Source organism: Lemur catta, chromosome 2, assembly GCF_020740605.2.
Source record: "Lemur catta isolate mLemCat1 chromosome 2, mLemCat1.pri, whole genome shotgun sequence".
Lineage (NCBI taxonomy): Eukaryota > Metazoa > Chordata > Mammalia > Primates > Lemuridae > Lemur > Lemur catta.
In genome coordinates this window covers 70,055,923-70,074,187 of record NC_059129.1, presented here as the reverse complement: position 1 = coordinate 70,074,187, position 18,265 = coordinate 70,055,923, and the positions used below count along the sequence as shown (strand labels likewise).

Below are 18,265 nucleotides of genomic sequence, written 5' to 3'. Positions count from 1 at the left end.
TGCAGTACATTTATCTACAGCTGTCATAAAAATCCACTGAAACACACATTGTTGGCACATGTGTACATACTTTGAACACATGCACAAAAGCATGAATTTTCATGTACAGCTTAATATTTATTTTAATCTGTGGTCTACAAAAATGTGTTATCACATAATAGAGTTTTCTTTTATGAAGTTTGCTGTGTATATGAGCTGCTTCCTAAATTGTCTGGCAAAATTCTAAGATGGCAAAAGGAACAAGTGTGGTATTTTACTTGACCAGGTCTACAATTTAAATTCTATCATTATTGTATTTGTAGATCATAATCAAAAGTGAATAACAGAAGCACTGAATGTGACATACAAATACTCTTTTGTTTTCCTCTTTCTTGGAAAGACACTGCATATGTTTGTCTTCAAACTGTGGAAGAGAGGAGTCGGGAAATGTATTACTATACAAGTAATGCTAGGGTCAGAAGAGAGAAACAGAGAGAAAAATGAAGACAGATAAACAGACAGAAATTGGCAAATCTTCTTACAACTTTTTTCTACATTGCCACGTATTGCAAGTTATATTCATCATTAATGTTAAAATATTAGTATTTTAAAATAAGTATATATAAAACCAAGAATATTGGTCAAGAACTCCATTCTTCTTGTTTTAAAAAAAGTTATTAAATACACCTTGGAGATCAGAAATTAATATCAATAATGCATTAATGCAAATGGAAATGATAAAAATGGTAGCCATCTTCCCCTAAGAAAGAAAAGGTGGTTGCTTTCCCAAAGTGATGTATTTTTATTCTTTTGATTGTAATCAATTGCTATCTTTCCTATTAAGATATTTGTGTTTTGTTCCTTTAACATTCACTTCAGCCTGTATTTACTGAAACCCTGTTTAGACTGTGCTAGACAATTGAAAGACCCAGGTTGTTTTTTACTTGAAGAACTCAAAGTGTGATGGAGTAAGATGGAAATATAAATGGAAAATCACACTGAAATATGATAAATGTAAGAACAGAAGTATAGTATGTGCAAAAGGTTATGGAATCCAGCAAAGGGGCAGGGCAAACTATCATGCTCTGTTTCTTCAAGGAACAACAGATCCAGTAAGTTTCCACATTCTGGTAAAGGGTATGGAATCATGGCAGTCATTTACAAAGGAAGTAAGATCAAAGAGGCGTAAAGAGGAAAGAGAAAGATGGTGCAAAAAAGTAATATTGAGGGCAGATAGAGCAATGGTAGAAAGAAATGAGGACAATTAAACCCTAGAGACACAAATTTCTCTAGACTGCAAATATGTGCCTAAAAATGCAACCACACACAGACTTGGACGAAAGTTTACGCAGGCACATAGGGAGACTTCCCTTGGGTGGTAGAATACCAAAGATTAGGCAGAATGGAAAGACAAATGAGTGTGTGTGTTCAGATTTCCTGGAATCTATACAGGGATCCCAATTTCCTTTCACATAAGTGGAGCCATTGATGTTGGTAGGAAACAAAGATTCCATTAAGGCTTATTATGTGATTTAGATATCCTGGTGTGGAATTCTTCTGCCCAAACTGTTTTAATTATTTTTAAAGAAGTGGTAAGAAATAAGATCTTATGTCACATTTTATATCTTAGCTATATAGTCCAGAATTATCTTCAGTAAAAGAATCCTATAAAGAATAGTAAAGGCCTTAGGGAAACTAAAGATGACTTTGTGAATAAATGCCAGTCTTTCCCCAGACTTGTTTCTAAAAACCTGGTAAATAGCAATGTTATTTGAGTTCCCTTTAAAAAAACAGATCCATTATGTGTTGACAGGTTTAAAAAAAAAAAAAACTGCCTGAAATAAGACATCATTATTTGGAAGAAAAAAAAAAAAGGCTTCATTTTGTTGATTTACTTGACTTTCACAATTTCACATAAAAATTAGGAAAATGACAAACAAGTTTCCATAATTACATGCCACCCATGTCAAAATGATCCTAAATAAGGAAATTCTTCAATGTACTAAAATTTAATATTTAATGAAGCATCAAATAATTTACTTATATGATCTATTCAAGATAACATCTGTAATTGTTAGTGTCACTAAAAACAGTACAGGTTTTCTTCTTGCTGTTTTCTGGCTATGAAATTTTTCAGTACATGAATGTAGTACTAAACAATGTTCTAGTAAAGAATGTTCTATCTCAAAGTAGACGTCCCATTCCTGAGTGTCTGTTTTCTCAACACTAAATGTGATTTTGTAATTCCAGTGGACACATTCACAATATTCAACATTTGTTATGTCTTGCCATCACCATCAGTATCACACAAAACAAGCTAGAATTGCATCTACTAAGTGTGAAGACTCACTATTTATTGCAGTGAATAAAATAGAAGTCAAAAACTGGAGAGTCATCTTGTATTCATGCCTTTGATGACATACAGGATAGTTTGACTATTTTACCATAGAAAATAGAGATCATCACGTAAGATAAAATATAAGTAGGATTTTCAAAACCTCATTTTAAAAGCTGGAATTACATGTTATACAAAATGACACTTTAGAATAAAATTAGATATGAGTAGCAGGACTATATGTAATTATTAACCTTAAGCCCTAAGAATGTCATTATGTGATAGTTTATTTCAAATGGTATTAAATAATTCTTGCATAATAGTTTATATGTCCTTCACATCAAATATTTAAGATTTAATATACTTTGTGTCAATTTGGCTAAATCAAGAGTCCATAGATCTTCACATCCCTTTCCTACAATGCAGCATAGCCAAAAAGGTGTTCTTTGAGTAAGGTAACGAGTGCTGCATGTATTTTATAAGAATTACTTACAAAGGCATCAGCTACAATTATGTCATCAGGAATTATTCATCCTTACCTCTCTGACTGAGAGTACCTAAATGATTAAAGAGCTCAAATTCAGAATACAGACAATATAGGCTGTGCAATTTTACTGATACAGCATATATTGGACCCCTATCATATAAACTTTTCCTAGTCCAGCTCTATTAACATTAAAATAATCTTAGTCATTAATTTGCATATGGTAGTATTTCATTCTCATTTTGCCAGTGAATTAGAGATGAGAAATATACATTGTCTCACGTGATTTTATAAATCTTACATCTAAAATCACTCTTATTCATTTACAAAACAAATGGCTATCTAGCACAGCTTCTATAAATCCCAGCATTGTCTTGACCCATATCTCATGATCATGACCAAAATAATCATTGAAAATCATGCTTAATGTACACACAACAACTTGGTTTTTGTCACTAGTTATCTTTCACATAAAAAGGCTGCAAAACTGGATTCACTCTCCATTGTCATCAGGAGTTAATTTGATGACAGAATTTTAACCATTGAAGAAACAGATTTTCTAAATTTTATTAAAACAACAATAAAACAAACAAAAACTAGATTCTGATATTGTTTTATTAGCCAGCTTATAACGTCACATTTTCTTGTGTGTACTGTATCTTCTTATTCTAGGGGACACTAATTAGTTTTAAATGATGTTAAATACCATCCCTGCAGTTGCAAGTGTTTCTCTGGGATTTTTACCAGAGAAAAGAACTCTGTAATTTAAAACCACTTTGTTTTCTTCAGGCACAGCTGTTACTGAAACACTGACCTGTAGAAATCTTAAAGGTTTTCACTCTTTTCTCTTTGCCATTAGTCTGCATTAATTTTCTAACAGGGCTTTTCCCCTTGTACCATTGCTCTTCCATAATTCCCATCCCTTAAATTGCAGCCAGCAGAGAAAAGCCATTAAGCTAGTCCCTTCTCCACCACTCCCTCCCTTTAAAGCCTTGGCTACCCTTAAAGAAAATTCTCCAACAACGTGTCAATTTTATATTGGCCACAAAGACAACTTCTGTTGGGGGAGGGAAGGAAAGAGGGACTGGAGCTTGGCTGTCCCTTTCCACAGACAGGGATCTTTGTGGTGATCAGAAAACATTTCCTGCATAAGAAATCAACACACTCTCTGGTTGCAGGGTTGGGGAGCAAGAACGAATTTGTGTCAGCCCTGTCCTCAAAAAAATGGAACACATCCATTAACCTTCCAAATAGGAAAGTCATTTTTCTCCTAATATGTCACACTTTTTTGCATTATTAAACATAATTCACAATCTCAAATCCTCTAGTAGCTCCCCCACTGGGGACTGGGCTAAAGTTACAATCACTCCTGCACTTTTTTTTTTCCTCTGCATTTCCGTTGCACTGTTTTTTTTCCCCCCATCTAGCTTATCTCAGATGTTCCCTCTCTCTTCCTGCATATCAACAGGAGACCAAAATGAGGAGATCAAAAACTCACTAGCAAGAGGCAGTTAAGGTCTTAAAGGATCAATCGGTATGTGCTTTAATCCCGCACCCCCCTCCCCCGCCCGCAGGTGTCTTCACAGCCAGAAGACCTAGAGAGTTTGCACTTCTAGTGGGTTTCTCTTGACACATGCAAGAGTGAGTGCGTGGGATTTTTGTGCCAAGCATCTCAAACAAAATTCCAGGCCTGAGGAGAAGGGAAGCTCCCCTGTCTTCATGTGTCAGAAAGTAATTAGTCCAAACAGGCATGCTGAGCTTGCATCACCTTTTAGTCATGTTGCCCCAATTTCAAATCTGGAAGGGGATGGGGAGTGAGAGGTAGGGCACAGAGAGGTCATAAGAGAGAGGAAGTGAAGGGGACTTGTTGTCGGTCTGGAGAAGAAAGGAGACGACATCTACAAATCCATTTCATAGGTGAAGTGTGTGTGTGCGTGTGTGTGTGTGTATGAGAGAGAGAGAGAGGATTGTGTGTGTGTGTGTGTGTGTGTGTATGAGAGAGAGAGAGAGAGAGAGAGGATTGTGTGTGTGTGTGTGTGTGTGTGTGTAGTGTATAGGTCTCCCCTGGGGCTGCACCCTGAATAAAGCACCCCTTTCCTTCCTAACCAACCTCCAGCTTAAGCTGTCCATGTTTCTGCATCTCTTTTCTCCTGAATATTCCACCAGCACTTCCAGGGTATATTGCTGAGCTACACTGTTCTCACTGCCTCATCTCTAAAACCTTGAAACCTAAAACTATCTCAAGAGACCTTTACCAGTGAAGATCACAAATCAAATGAATCCAAAGATGACAGAGTAAAGGAGCAATGATTAGGCCTGTGTGTTGAAACTACATTTTTAACTTCATCCCCCAAATGTCCTCCCTCCACCCCCGCCCCTATCTTCCCCTCTCCTTTGGTCATTTACCTTCTTTGGGTGGTCGCTTGGCCTCCCTGGTGAGATTGCAGACTTGGGTGGTTTGCAGCTCCTGGGTCAGGCAGCCTTCCGTCTGCTCATTCAAGGGTAACACCACGTTATTTAACAAAACCAGCGACTGGTCGTCGAGCCCCCACTCTCCCAAATGCTGAGGGCAGGTGCATTTTGTATACATGATCCCACATGATTCTGTTCGCCCATTTTCTGATTTTAAGCAGCTCTCCAACCAAGTGCATAATACATGGCAACCAAACTGGCTTGGGCTCACCTTGTTCAATACCAAAAACTCAAAAAAAGATTTCTGATCGTCTTCCCCTTTTTTCTGTAATCCTGGGAAATCAGTTGGAAATACCCGACGTATTTGAATAAAATTTTTATCATATTGTAGAAAAACGAAAGCATTCTTGGAATCGCAGAGTTGCATTATAGAATGATTCTTTCTTAAGAGATCCTTTATCTTTTCATGGGAAAAATGATCAAACTGATAAGCCAGGAGGGAAAAGTTAGAGCAGCTAAGGTCCTTTTTGGAAAATTTCAGGTAAATGCTATATTTGGTTGGATCTGGATTTTCCAGCGTCCAAGTGCAATTTGTAAAGTTTTTGGGAAACATTTCACTTACAGAGTACGATCCATAAATGACTCCCTTCACCAAAGTTGAACACCAGAAGTCTTGGGCAGCATTAAATCCAAACATAACCAGAAGATAGGTGGAAAATATATAAATCAGCAGGTTACGAACAGCCTTCATCCTATGTCATTTGGCCTGTAAAAATGGTAATGAAAGTAAAATGCAAGTAGGAGTCTACACGCTTTGACAAAATAAACTCCTTTCAGTATTACAGCCAGCTGTTTTCAAGATTTCAGTAAAAAAACCTTTTTTAAAAGAAGGGCAGGTAATTTTTATTTTTTAACGCTGGGAAATTATCCGTTGCTGTGTGAACAGCGCCCTCACGTGGCCATTCACAATGGTCAAATTCTCAATGTTTAATTTAAAAATAACATTTAATAGATTATTAATAAGAATGCCCTAACTTATCTACCAGGATTTCCTCCATGTCCATTATCATTCCAGAGGATGAAGATGGATAACATGGTGTATTTCAGCATCATAACCTAAATGTTAATCGTTGAAATATTTTTAATCAGTCTATACAACCTTTTCTCTCTCTCTGTCCTCTGTCTGCAGTAAACATCACACAAAATCTAATCTGATAATCTGGGAACAGCTGTCATCACATTATTTCTTTTATCTTAAATGTGAAAAGTAATTATGATTAGTTATAGTCACAATTTTAAAACCACAAATGATAATTTGTTACAGATATAACATCTCCCAAATGTCCCTACTTGCCTTTGCAGGGGCCACCATGTGAACTGATGAGAAATTCTTGTGCAAAAACAGGGGCATTCATGTGGATTAACAGAATTTTAAAACCATCATCCGAGAAAGGGCATAGATGGGTAAATACATAGAGAAGACTTGTTGTTCAACAGCAACACTGAGAACTAGGATTTAAGGTAGTCATTTCAATGTGACATGCCCTCTTGGGATACATAAAGTGGATCACTGTATTAGTATCTGTATCCAAAGGCGATGTCAGTGAAAAATCCCAGAACCGCAGTAATTGAGCTGGCTTCAGTCTTTTAATTTTTTTTTTTTAATTAGGGCTATTTTATCTGGAGTTATTGACTGTAATTCAAGCTTTACACATGGTAAATGAAAGACATTAGCATTCTCTTTCCTAGCAGATTTCAATTATTGAATTGCTCCCTTTCCAACAACAGCTCCAAAGCTCCTCTTTTCTTTTCTTTCTTTCTTTCTTATTTTTTTTAACCCTGGCCTTGTATAATAAAGTAGTCCTTGGTTATATTTACCTCTGTAAGTTGTTATCCAAAAATAACTTGAATATTTTTCAGCTTTAACCTTTAAGAAGTTATTTCTTAGAATAAATGACAGTGCTTTTTTTTTGTTTGTTTAGCCTTTGAGCTGATAAAAGTGATGCCAAGTTAATTTTAAGTCTTTAGGCTGCAGTCTCTTCCACTGTTCTGTAAACAGAGACAGACATACAGACATACAGATAGTTAAGAGTTTTCATGCCTTTGCCTGGCTCCTCTCTGAACCAAAGGATAAAACCCTCTTCCTTCCCATTGCATAACACACACCAACGCATGCACACCAAATCCAGCGACCGAAGTCCCTGAAGACAAACTGCATTTTTTAGATTATAATCCAAATTCTATGTCTTGATATAGGCAAAAACAGCCCCAACTCTAAATTTCTATATAGCAGCAGTTTATAACACCAGAACTGCTGGGACTATCAAAACAGTGTTCTCTGTTTCAAACATACAGCTCAATGAATAATGCATTTTATTCTTGACAAAATAAAGCCAATGAGCATTTAAAGGTTAAAAAACAAAGAAAGTTGTAAAAAATTCTGGAAATAATTTCCTCCCTTTTTTGCCGTGGCACTTTGCAGGCAATGCAGGTCTGCGCAGTATTCTTCAGGATAGAGTGGAGGCGTTGAGAGCCAATGTGACAATAAGTGTCTAAATTAGGAATTCCATCCATGAAAGGGGGCTTCATTTTATAATCAGGAACTCAAAAAGAGGTCGTATTTCTTTTCCTAATGAAATTCGTACTTTTGCTACCATTTATTTGACAGTGCATGTCTGCAATGCCGTGCTCACCAATGATCAGAGTGAGGAAATAGCTCTATTTCACTTTCATGCATGCTCAAGAGCACCCTCAATAGAATGCTTTTTATTTTTAATCAGTCTTGGTGTACAGAGTCTTGTTTTGTTCTTAAATAATAAAAAATGAATCATTGGCCCTCCCCCCTTCAGACTGCAGGGCCAGTTCAAACAACTGTTTTTCCCTCTTAAAGAAAGAAAGGCGGGGGTGTCGAAAGGCTGGCCACCGAGGTGTCAAGGATGTTGCATTTATTTATTTATTTATTTGTCTCTTCCCGAGAAGCAAACCCTCACTGAGTTTAGCTATTCTCAAAACTGATTTTCTGGGAGACGCTTTAGTTTAGTCGAACATAGACGGCGCCATCACTCCACTGATTTTTTTTCCCCCACTGGAAAACCCACTGCCTCCTCTTATATTAACTTCCTTTTAACCTAAATTCCCCCCCCTCCATAAAATTACCCCAATCACGCACAACTGCCAGGTTTTCTAGGTCTCTCTGCTTATTCCTTCCGACCCAGCAGATCTCCTGAAAACCAGACTTCTCTAACTTTTCAACTGCGGCGTTTAAGTAAATGCAGGCAGTTAGATTTGCTCGCAGCCTCCCCATTCGCCAGCGACAGCCTTTCTGTTCCCTGTCCTCCCTCCCCAAACGCCAAGCCCACAGCTCCTCGGTGGCAACCCCCGGCAGAGGGAAGGTGACCCCTGGACCCCCCTCCTTACCTTCCACTCCGAAAGCTCAGGGGGGCTCTTGCTCTAAGACGCCAGCGCAGACACGCGTCCCAGCAACAGTGACGGAGAGACTCCCCTTCGGTCCCAATCACCGTTGCCCATTTTCCCCGGCTCAGCTTCAAAAATCAGGATTTATTTTTCAAGAGGCACACATAGGAGAAGCAAAAGATGGGGGGCAATCAAAGGGGAGGGTAGGAAAAAAAAAGCCACCAGGAGCCCGGAGCCTTGGGCCGTATCCAGCAGAAACCCACCTCCAAGCCGAGGGGGGAGAAGGGAGGAAGAACCCCCCCGAAGGGAGACTCTGTGGAACTCCCCAAAATGTAAGTGGCTTAAGAGCGGAGATTTGTTTTGCCAGATCTAGCCCTCAGCGAACCGATGAGCCAAGAAGCAAAGAAAGCGCGGAGACGAGAAGTGCCCGGCGGCGGCGGCGGCTGCGAAGGCAGATTGTTGGGGCGGCGGGTTTATTACAGGAGTAGTCGTGGTCGCATCGGGAGGCTCGAGCTTGTGCTTTCTCCTCTTTCCGCTTTCCTCCCTCCTCCTCCCCCCGCAGGTACTGGTGGACGGACAGCGACTACGGAGAGGGGGGAAAAATGCTTGGCCGGTGATGTCGGAAGGCTGTTTGAGTGCCCGGCGAGGAGGGAGGCGCGAGAGGGAGCGAGATAGTAAAGCTGCGTCTCGGGTGTGCGCCCGGGCGCGCGGCGCTCGCTCTCCCCGGGGCACGCGCGCGCGGGCAGGGCGCCTTCCCCGGGCGCGCGTGCTCGCGGGCGGGCGGGCGCGCGCGTCCCCGCCGGCACCAGCGCGCAGCGCCCAGCGGCCGGCCGGCGTCTCCGCCTCCCGAGGGCGCGGGCGGGTGTGTGCGCGGGAAGGCGAGGGCGCGGCGGGCCGGGGGAGGGGGCAGGCCCGGCGGGAGGGCGGGAGGGGGGAGTCTCCGCGGAGCTCCCGCCAGGGCTGCGGTGCGCCGGCACGTCACGGCTGCTCAAACCCAAGCACGTCCCGAAAGCGGCATTTTCTGCGTCTGGGAGGTTTTTGCAGCCTCAGTTCCCACCGCCGAGGCTGGCGGCGACCGACTGTAAGAGCAACTCACTGGGAGGCGAGGCAGGGGGGTGCGCAGGCCGGGAAGGCGACTTCGAGGGCTGGGAAAGGAATGCCGGACTTGATCGTCTTTCTCTTTCTGTCTTTCAGCACCGACCTGTCGCCGCCAGAGAGCTGTCATTTCAGCACCGGGATTCAGAATTGATCCAGTGCGCCGCCGAGGGGGCACGTCCCGGCTCCCGAACTGCTGCGAGTCCCCGGCTGGAACAATAGTAGTTTTCCTCAGCGACGCTGCAATTAACATCTTATTTGTTCTGGCTCCACACAGGCTTTGTCGGGACCGCGGTGCCGCGACCGAGGTTGGGCTTTTGCATTGCTTTCTGCTTGGCAGTGGGATCGTGGTGGTGGGGTCTAAACTTTTGTTTGGTTTTGTATTCTTAATGTGTCTGATTCTTTTTCAAGTTTCCCTAGTAACAGGTTTCGGGGTGGGAAGAAACGAGAAAAAGGGGGAGGAGAGCTACCGGATTCTCCATATAGACGGGGAAAAGGGATAAATTTCCACCACCCCTCCACCTTTTTATTATTTATCTATTTATTTATATATGTACTTTGCTTCCTGGACAGTTGGCTGACGAAGTATTTGATGAACTAGCTTCAGATACATGCCGCAAAAGGTCATTCGCCTCCTGATTATGTCTCCACTTGTAAACGCAGTTGGTGGTTTGCAAAACAAGTGCTGAAACAGTGCGGTGATGCGGTGGGAGGAGATCGTAATGGGTAATTCATATAAAGTGTCGGAGTTTTCCAAGGGGTGAGTTGCTTGAGCGGCAGGTGAAGTTGAATAAAGCCATTTTCAGTTATTTTTTCTCCTCACTCGTTTGCATTTTTTCTTTCTCTTGTTGTTCCTCTCCCCTGGGGGCGGTTGGATAGCCAAGAACACCATTTTAAAAGAGGTTGATAGTGAAAACTGGAAAGTGCTGAGGATCTTCTTATCCATTGGAGTTTGTTTAAAATACTAAAAATTGACCTTTTACTTCTTAATGCATATTAATAGAGCGACCCTCTTCAAGGCTTTCTCTTCTAAAATGAGTGTTTGGAATAACACCCTGTAAGGGAAACAGTTAATCATTCCCCAGCAGGCTTTAACTATGTTCCCAGTAACAAATCACTAGCAAGAGAGCAGCCTGGGTGGCATTTTGGTTTTGTGTCATTTTTGGTTCATGACAATATTTTTTATTCATTTAAGGAAATGTGAAAAGGAAATAGGGTTTATATCCAGAGCAAAATTCAAAACACTGTGTATTAAGCAAACACATTTTCTTTTAAAAACAAAGAACATTCAGCAATACAAAGGAGAGACGCATTTTATTTATTTCAACTTCCATAGAGATTGTAATCATGATATTTGCAAGGTATTTCGGTCAATTCTGTTACTTTATCCAGAGCAAAAAACAGATTAACGATAGATGTGGGATAAAAATGGAGAAAAAGAAAATGCTTTGCATGATTTGTACATAAACAGGAAAGAAAATAATGTAAGGTTTAAATATACTTCTGCTTTACATCCAGTGATTTCACATATTATCTTTTAACACTGATTTTGATATTTCTTAGAAATTATTAAAGTCTTGACACAGTGACATAAGAATAACAGCCGAAAGGGACAATTTAAAAGGCTTAATCTTAAACGGAAAGGAGCATTCACTTCCAGGATCATTTATATTCAAGTAGAATGCAGGGCAGGGTCAGAAAAGAAAGCCACCCTTAATAAAGCGCTTCACCCTTCACACTGTTTCCCATAACCTTCATAAATTGCAGGCTACTGAGCTGGCCTGATGATGATCCTGCTGAGATATATTTATAGCAGATGATTTGTGGATGATAAATATGCCAAGCAAGACACAGTCTCCAGTAACCCCAGGCTCGTCTGACTTCCTCAGGGGGTCATAATCAAGAATCACAAAAAGAACCATGTATGGACAATCCGGTCTCTGGACCCTGACAATAGCACAATCCAAAGGCCAGCCAAGGAGGAATCACTTTGTTTCATGTCTGCACTATGTTTCATGTGAAAGCATTGCTGACATATTGACCCAACAACAAAAAGAGAGCAGCAGTTTACATGTTGTAGGCTCTGTGTCCCCTCCTTCCTACTGATATTGGTCTGTTTTCAGGCTTTAATATATTTTTAAAACACCATTTCAAATTATAATTATCAGCTTTCATTTGTCTCTTTCACAAGACCATGTGTATGTCCATGTATATGTCTGTGTGTATACAAACACATATACACATATTATATACATACACACATTATATACAGATGTGTGTATGTATGCACATACTACTTCTAAGTATATACACACGTATGTGTATATATACATAATATGTAAATGTGTATTTCAGGTGGCACATGTATATTTGCGAAGTTTCACTGCATCACTTTGTATTTCTCTTTAATAAAGTAATATATTTCACCCCCAAACTGCCAAATTAATTGTATAAAGTAAGTTTTATTTAAGCTTTCTGGCCGAATTTCAAAAGGACTACTGAGAAATCAGTGTTAACACGTCATAACATAAACTGGTACTGTTATTTTAAATCGGTCCAGGTATCTAAGGTTAAAGTCCTTTAAATTTATCTCTCATATAATTTATCCATTTTATTACTATTATTTTCAAAAAATGAGGTTTCTAAGCATAGTTTTTTCTTTTTCATCTACTGATTTTTTGTGCAAAATTTAGTACTTCTATATTTGAGAATAACTCCACCCTCCAGGATCATTGCTTAAAATTCATTATCATCTTCACAATTCTTATACTCAAATAATATATTTCCAGAATATATTTACTCAATTTTAGAAAGTTTTTTCTTGCCTCTTGCCTCTTTTTTTCATAGTATTTCTGGTATTACTATATTACCACATTCTAAATTTTGTAACTTGTTTTCAGTTAGGCTTTAAGGAACACATATAGGTTTATAGATTTTTTCCTTCTTCAATATATTTTAATTTTTTAATACTTAGTATCTCCAATTATATACACATAAAAAAGTCTTTTGGAAACAACTAGTTCCATAATTAAAGAGAATTACTGCAATATCTTCGAAGATATGAACCTTAATTATTGTATTATTTACTATAAGCAACAAATCCTTTAGTATATTCTATGTTAATAAAATCATCAAAATATTACAAGATTACATTGCTGTAATACTTATGCTTAAAATTAACATATTTACTATGAACTGAAATAACTTCTTTTCCTTCTTATGTTCTTCCTCCTGCTCATTATTATTATTAAATAATAATAGGAACCAAGCTGGATTCCCTTTAGTCTCCATCTAAAAACGAATTGGTCATTTTCTCCTTGGATAGCCCAGAATGAAAAGTACATGACAAAAGTACTAATAAACAAAAGGATTGAGTCAGAGTAAAGGGAGATGTGATAGGATAGTTATCCTGAGTCAGTTCAAGTGCAGCCTCATTCCATGCCAACCACAGGCAGAGTTTAATTTAGTCCAAAAATCATACTTGCATTGTGTTTCTATTTGTATCATTATTTCCATATACAATCACACAAATAAAAATCTTAAATTGGTAAAAGCTTTTGGCCCTCAGTTCCCAAGGCTTCATTTGTGGCCTCAAGGAAATACCATGAGTAGGTAACACAAAATGTCACATTTGTGTGTTGTATGAACATCTTGAAAAATATGGACTTAAAAAGCCCAAAATAGGTGTTTTCAGGTAAATATGAATTTATCCCCAAATTCTTCCCTTGTCAGTCTATTTTTATATAAAGTTTCTATGTGTTTAGGTATGCCATAATCTTTAATCTCTGAAAGTGCAAAGGCATTAGAAATCTAGATGTTTTACTTTTACCCATGAACCTGACACTAATCACATATAGCTGGTTATGGACAATAAGCTGGGACTCCCTTGACTTCGGTAATCTCACAGAAAAGAACTTGACTGAATAACGTCTAAGGTTCTTCCTGATGTCTTCTAAATAAAGGACAATGTCTCACAAGAAAGGGAGGGAGAGAAAGAAAAATGCAACAAAATCCTAGACTAGAATGACAATTGTTCCACTCAAAGGCTGGAGATGTCTCTCCATTCTATCATAATTTAAAAAATCTTCATAGTTTTATCAGCTTTACCCTTTCCTACTTGCTATCATCTGCTAATGTACAGACAGCCCTTTCCATTCTTATTCTTTCCCAACTCTGATATTTTGTTTTCTTAGAATGAGGTCCCATCTACCATTAATGATGACAATAACTAAAGGTGTCAGGACCAGAACATCTGTTGACCTTAATCAACACCAGAGATTGAGGTCTATTGATCCCCATTATTTCTGAACTTCTCTGCCACTCCAGTCCTGTTCCTTACCAATTTTGCCTTCTGGATCTCCTCATTTTTTTATACCAACAAACAAGAGGGAAGAATATTCTCTTTACCTCCTCCGTTGACCGAAACCTGCTCTTTTGTGAAGACACAGCGCCTCTTCCAACCACGTCAAGCGGAAGCCACTTGTTTACATGCTTCCTCCACACTCTGATTAACTGAGTCAGTGGCAAGATTAGTATCCTTGCTCTCCCTTTCTGCTTTCAAATCTTTACTCTTCATTTCACTGTTATATCCCCTTTTTCATAGAGATTATGCTATCTGCCTTTGCTGGCTTGGCCTCTTCCTCCTTGCTGGCATCTACTGACTTCTAGGTTATTGCTTTTCATTCCAAAAATTCATTAGCTGCTGGCTCACAGTTTCCTCTCTACCAAACGTCCAATATTTCTTCTCATCACTTCAGCATCCATGTAGATGGCTTATCTGACACGCTGGTTTCTTAGTTCCATGTCTGTGGTTTCCTTCATACCAACTCAACCACATCTTCCTCTGGTCTTTGACTAAAAAGGTAATAACCAGTGACAGGTTCAATATTTAAAATTTAATTCTCCAATTATTATAAAACTTTTTACTTTTGCAAACTCATCTGCTAAATAACCACGTGGAACCAGATATTTCATAACACTTAGATCTTTAATCCAGTGATCCCACCAATTTGGCCTCTTATCTTCTCTTTCCTCTTTATATCCTGTGGTAGGCAGCCTCTAACCTGGACTCATATGATCCCTACCTCCTGGTTTTTATGTCCTTGTGGAATTATCTCTCCTTGAATGTGGGCTAGATTTAGAAATTTGTTTTTATGAGATAAAATATGGCAGCAGTTACGGGATGTCACTTTCAAGTTAAGGTATATAATGAATATGTATTCCAGATTGGGAGCTCTTTTCACTGTCAGGTAAGCCAGCTGCCATATTGTGAGGCGGTCCTGTACAGAGGTTCAAGTGGATTTGATTAAAAGATCTTCTGAGGCCTGTCAACAGCCACGTGAGAGAGCTCAGCAGCATAAGTTTCCTCATCAAGTCTTGAGAGGACTGCAGCCCAGCCAACATCTCCATTGCAGCTTCGTGAGAGACTTTGAGCTAGAACCACGCAGCTAAGCTGCTTCTGTATTCCTGACCTACAGAAACTATAAGGTAAACAAATGTTTGCTTTTTCCAACTGCTAAGTTTGGGGATAAGTTGTTATGCAACAGTAAATAACTAATGCATATCCCATGGATTCCATGCCTATTATTATAACAATTTACTTACAACAACCTTCAGCTATCTCCTACATTTTTCTGGCTGGATTACCATGTTTACCGTACTATATAACTGTCCTTTCTGATCCAGGACCCATGTAGCAGAGCATTGTTGAAGAAATTTACACCCTCAGGCTGTCTCATGTCCCTATACATTTATGATCATCAGGCTCACATGGCCTCACCACACTGGCTGCCACCTGAAAGCTCACTCTCTTATTACAACCTATGAATATTTTGTACCTTTTATTTGATCACTAAAACATAACACTTCCCCTCAACTCTTCAATATAACTGAAAACTTTTTTTATTCTTTGATGACAAAAGAGATGGATCAGGTGGGAACTCCCTCCTCTTACGTAATAAATTCCTTAAACTTACAGAGTCTTCACACATTTTCTCCTTTCTGTCTCAAAGGGTAAACTGCCATTATCCAAGAATCCATCCCCACCACAAGCAACTTGGATCTTGCTTCTATTGACTCTCTTGCGAATAATGTCTCCCTCTCTCCTGGATCCATTCTATCAGCATGCATACTTTATAGCAGTACTACTCATCCTAAAACTTCTGATCAACAGCCTTTATTTGTCAGTTACTCTTTATACCGTTACAATGCTGTTATCACATCCACTATACTTCCTCACTTCCTTCTCATTTTTCAACTCACTCTATTCTGGATTCCACCCCCCAAGGATCCCACTAAAAAATTCTTGTCAGAGTCACTAAAGATCTTTATGTTGCTAAGTTGAATGGACAAATTTCTTTTTTTTTTTTTCTCATTTGACTTCAACTTTTAGCAGCATTTGTAATGCAATGCACTCTACCTGAAAACCACTTTTATTTTGATTTCTGTTTTACCGTATTCTCCTAGATGTACTTTTACCTCACTGATCACATTTTCTCAGTGTCTTTTCCTTGTTCTTCTTCCACATGACTTTAAAATGCTGACTTCTTTAGAGATAAGTGTTGGTTCTATTTTCCTTATTTCTCTACTATCTCTCTTGTTGATTAAATCCATTCCCTAATATCAAATATTCATATCACCATAAGAATGTATACATACATATGAACAGGCCCTCATGTATATATTTCTTTAGCCAGGACCTCTCCTCTGAGCTCTATATTTTTAAATTATCAACTGCCTAATTTGAAATCTCTACTAAGGATGTCTCACACCCATCTCAGATTTGGGGTAATTAAAACAAAACTGCTGATTACACCAAAGAAATGTGTTCTTCCCTCAGTCTTTTTGTTTCAGAAAACGGCATTCCTACATACCCAGGTATTCAACATGCAAACATTGGAATCAGGCTTGCTGCTCATTTTCCATCATTCCACATCTAAACCCTTGGCAATTATTGTCTGTTCCACCTTGTATTAATTTCTTATGGCTGCCATAACAAAATATCACATGTTGGATTGTTTAAATAAAAGAAATGTATTTTCTCACAGTTCTGAAAGCTAGAAATCCAAAATCAAGGTGCCTACAGAATTAATTCCTCTGAGGCCCTGCTCTTCAGAATACAAATGGCTTCCCTCTTGCCGCCTCTTCAAATGAGGGCTGGGGAGATGGGCACAATTCAGCTCATGATACATCTCCAACACATAGATCTCAAATCTCCACTTGTTATTTCTTTTTACTCTGCCATCTTTCCTTTTTAAATTATGTAGTTTTTTGCCTAGTCCCTTCTACCTGGTAGTCAATATTCTTTGTTAATCTACACCCAATCAGTTATACTTAAAGCAAAAACAAAAAAAAAGTGTATTTTTTAAAACAAATGGAAATTTTTTCAACTTCAGTTATATCTCTTAGCATGTATAATAAATTCTAAATCTTTAATCATGACCTACAGTGCCCTACATCATTTGACTCCTGTTTCCCTCTCTGACTTCTTTCTGTGCCACACTTCTTACTTATGATGACCCAGCTACATTAGCATTCTTTCTGTGTCACAAAGACATCAAGTTTTTTTTTTTTTTTTCTTCTTACAATCTTCCTATAGAAGGATTCTTTTACCTGGAATAAACTTCCCTTTTTTCACTGCTAGGAGAAACTGTATATGCCTGCCCTTTTCTCATAGCTCAGGTTTCATCTTGAAAATTCCCTCTGCAGAGAAGCTTTTTTTGTTAACCACCCAATCTAGGATGTTCTCTCCTTATATTCACTTTCAAAGTATGTACCTGTCAGTTTTGTACTATTTACGAATTTCTAATTGTTTAATTGGCATTCATAGGTTTTTTTTTTATTAGCATGTATGCTCCATCATTGTATACTCCTGCCTAACACAGTGTTAGGCACAGCATTAAGGGGTTTATAGGTCTTTAGTAAATAAATGAACTGAAATTTGCATCATGATAAAGTTCATATATTGGTATTAATTGTGGCTATTGGAGAAACATCTATTCTAACAGCTAACATATATTTGTATCACAATTCTGCTAAAGTTCTCTCTTCCCTGGACCAAGTGTTTTAATTCCTCAGACATATCTCATGTGACGTGGTCTCTAGACTTTCCATTTCTACGACTGTTTTCAATTAAATTTGTCTCAGTTTGTCATAGTTCTCTGATGCCGTAAGTAAACAAAATACTACAGATTTTGGCTGTTCAGCATAGATGTAATAAATCTATTTGTTCAGTTTAGAGAAATAAACAGTGACCACCTGTCGCGCCCCGCCTCGCCAGCAAGGAAGACGCGGCAACAGGAGTTCTTCTACAGTGCTTTATTGGGGATCCCTCTAAGCTTCAAGATGCGGAAGACCCTGAGCACAAGCTTTCACACAGTAATATACCCTCAGGGAAACAGGAAGTAACAGAGATAGGTCAAAGTCAATCACAAGCGGTCACCAATAGGCCGAGTCAGAAAACCTCATATGCATACTTATGTAACAGACCTACAGATGTACTACGCATGCGCCACACTTGTTTACCTCAGCCAAGCCACCGGAAATCG

The 18,265-nt window shown here is 39.0% G+C and overlaps 2 protein-coding genes across 3 annotated transcripts in view; one reads left to right on the top strand and one right to left on the bottom strand.

Moving 5' to 3' along the window:
- ADGRB3 (adhesion G protein-coupled receptor B3) overlaps positions 1-9,333 on the bottom strand; it is a 673,565-nt gene extending 664,232 nt beyond the window's left edge. The window contains exons 1-3 of one of the 2 annotated variants that reach the window (XM_045543808.1): positions 8,628-9,333; positions 7,089-7,259; positions 5,205-5,976 (exon numbers count right to left, since the gene is read on the bottom strand). In XM_045543808.1, the coding sequence (XP_045399764.1) occupies positions 5,205-5,961 (757 nt within the window). In that variant the 5' untranslated portion in view covers positions 5,962-5,976; positions 7,089-7,259; positions 8,628-9,333. The remainder of the gene's footprint in view (positions 1-5,204; positions 5,977-7,088; positions 7,260-8,627) is intronic. The other variant, XM_045543807.1, reaches the window with a different exon arrangement.
- LOC123632098 lies at positions 9,241-11,880 on the top strand. Its single transcript, XM_045542218.1, has 3 exons — positions 9,241-9,486; positions 9,573-9,705; positions 9,819-11,880. The coding sequence occupies exons 1-3, from the start codon at positions 9,241-9,243 to the stop codon at positions 10,220-10,222; spliced, it is 783 nt and encodes a 260-aa protein (XP_045398174.1). The 3' UTR covers positions 10,223-11,880.
- The last annotated feature ends 6,385 nt before the right edge of the window (positions 11,881-18,265 follow it).

What these genes read in the sequence shown, in the direction of transcription:
- LOC123632098 (XM_045542218.1), top strand. Translation starts at nt 9,241, where the DNA reads ATGTCGGAAGGCTGTTTGAGTGCCCGGCGAGGAGGGAGGCGCGAGAGG. An exon ending in CCTCCCGAGGGCGCGGGCGG is followed by an intron (nt 9,487 to 9,572) that starts GTGTGTGCGCGG and finishes GTCTCCGCGGAG; the next exon opens with CTCCCGCCAGGGCTGCGGTG. An exon ending in GAGGCTGGCGGCGACCGACT is followed by an intron (nt 9,706 to 9,818) that starts GTAAGAGCAACT and finishes TCTGTCTTTCAG; the next exon opens with CACCGACCTGTCGCCGCCAG.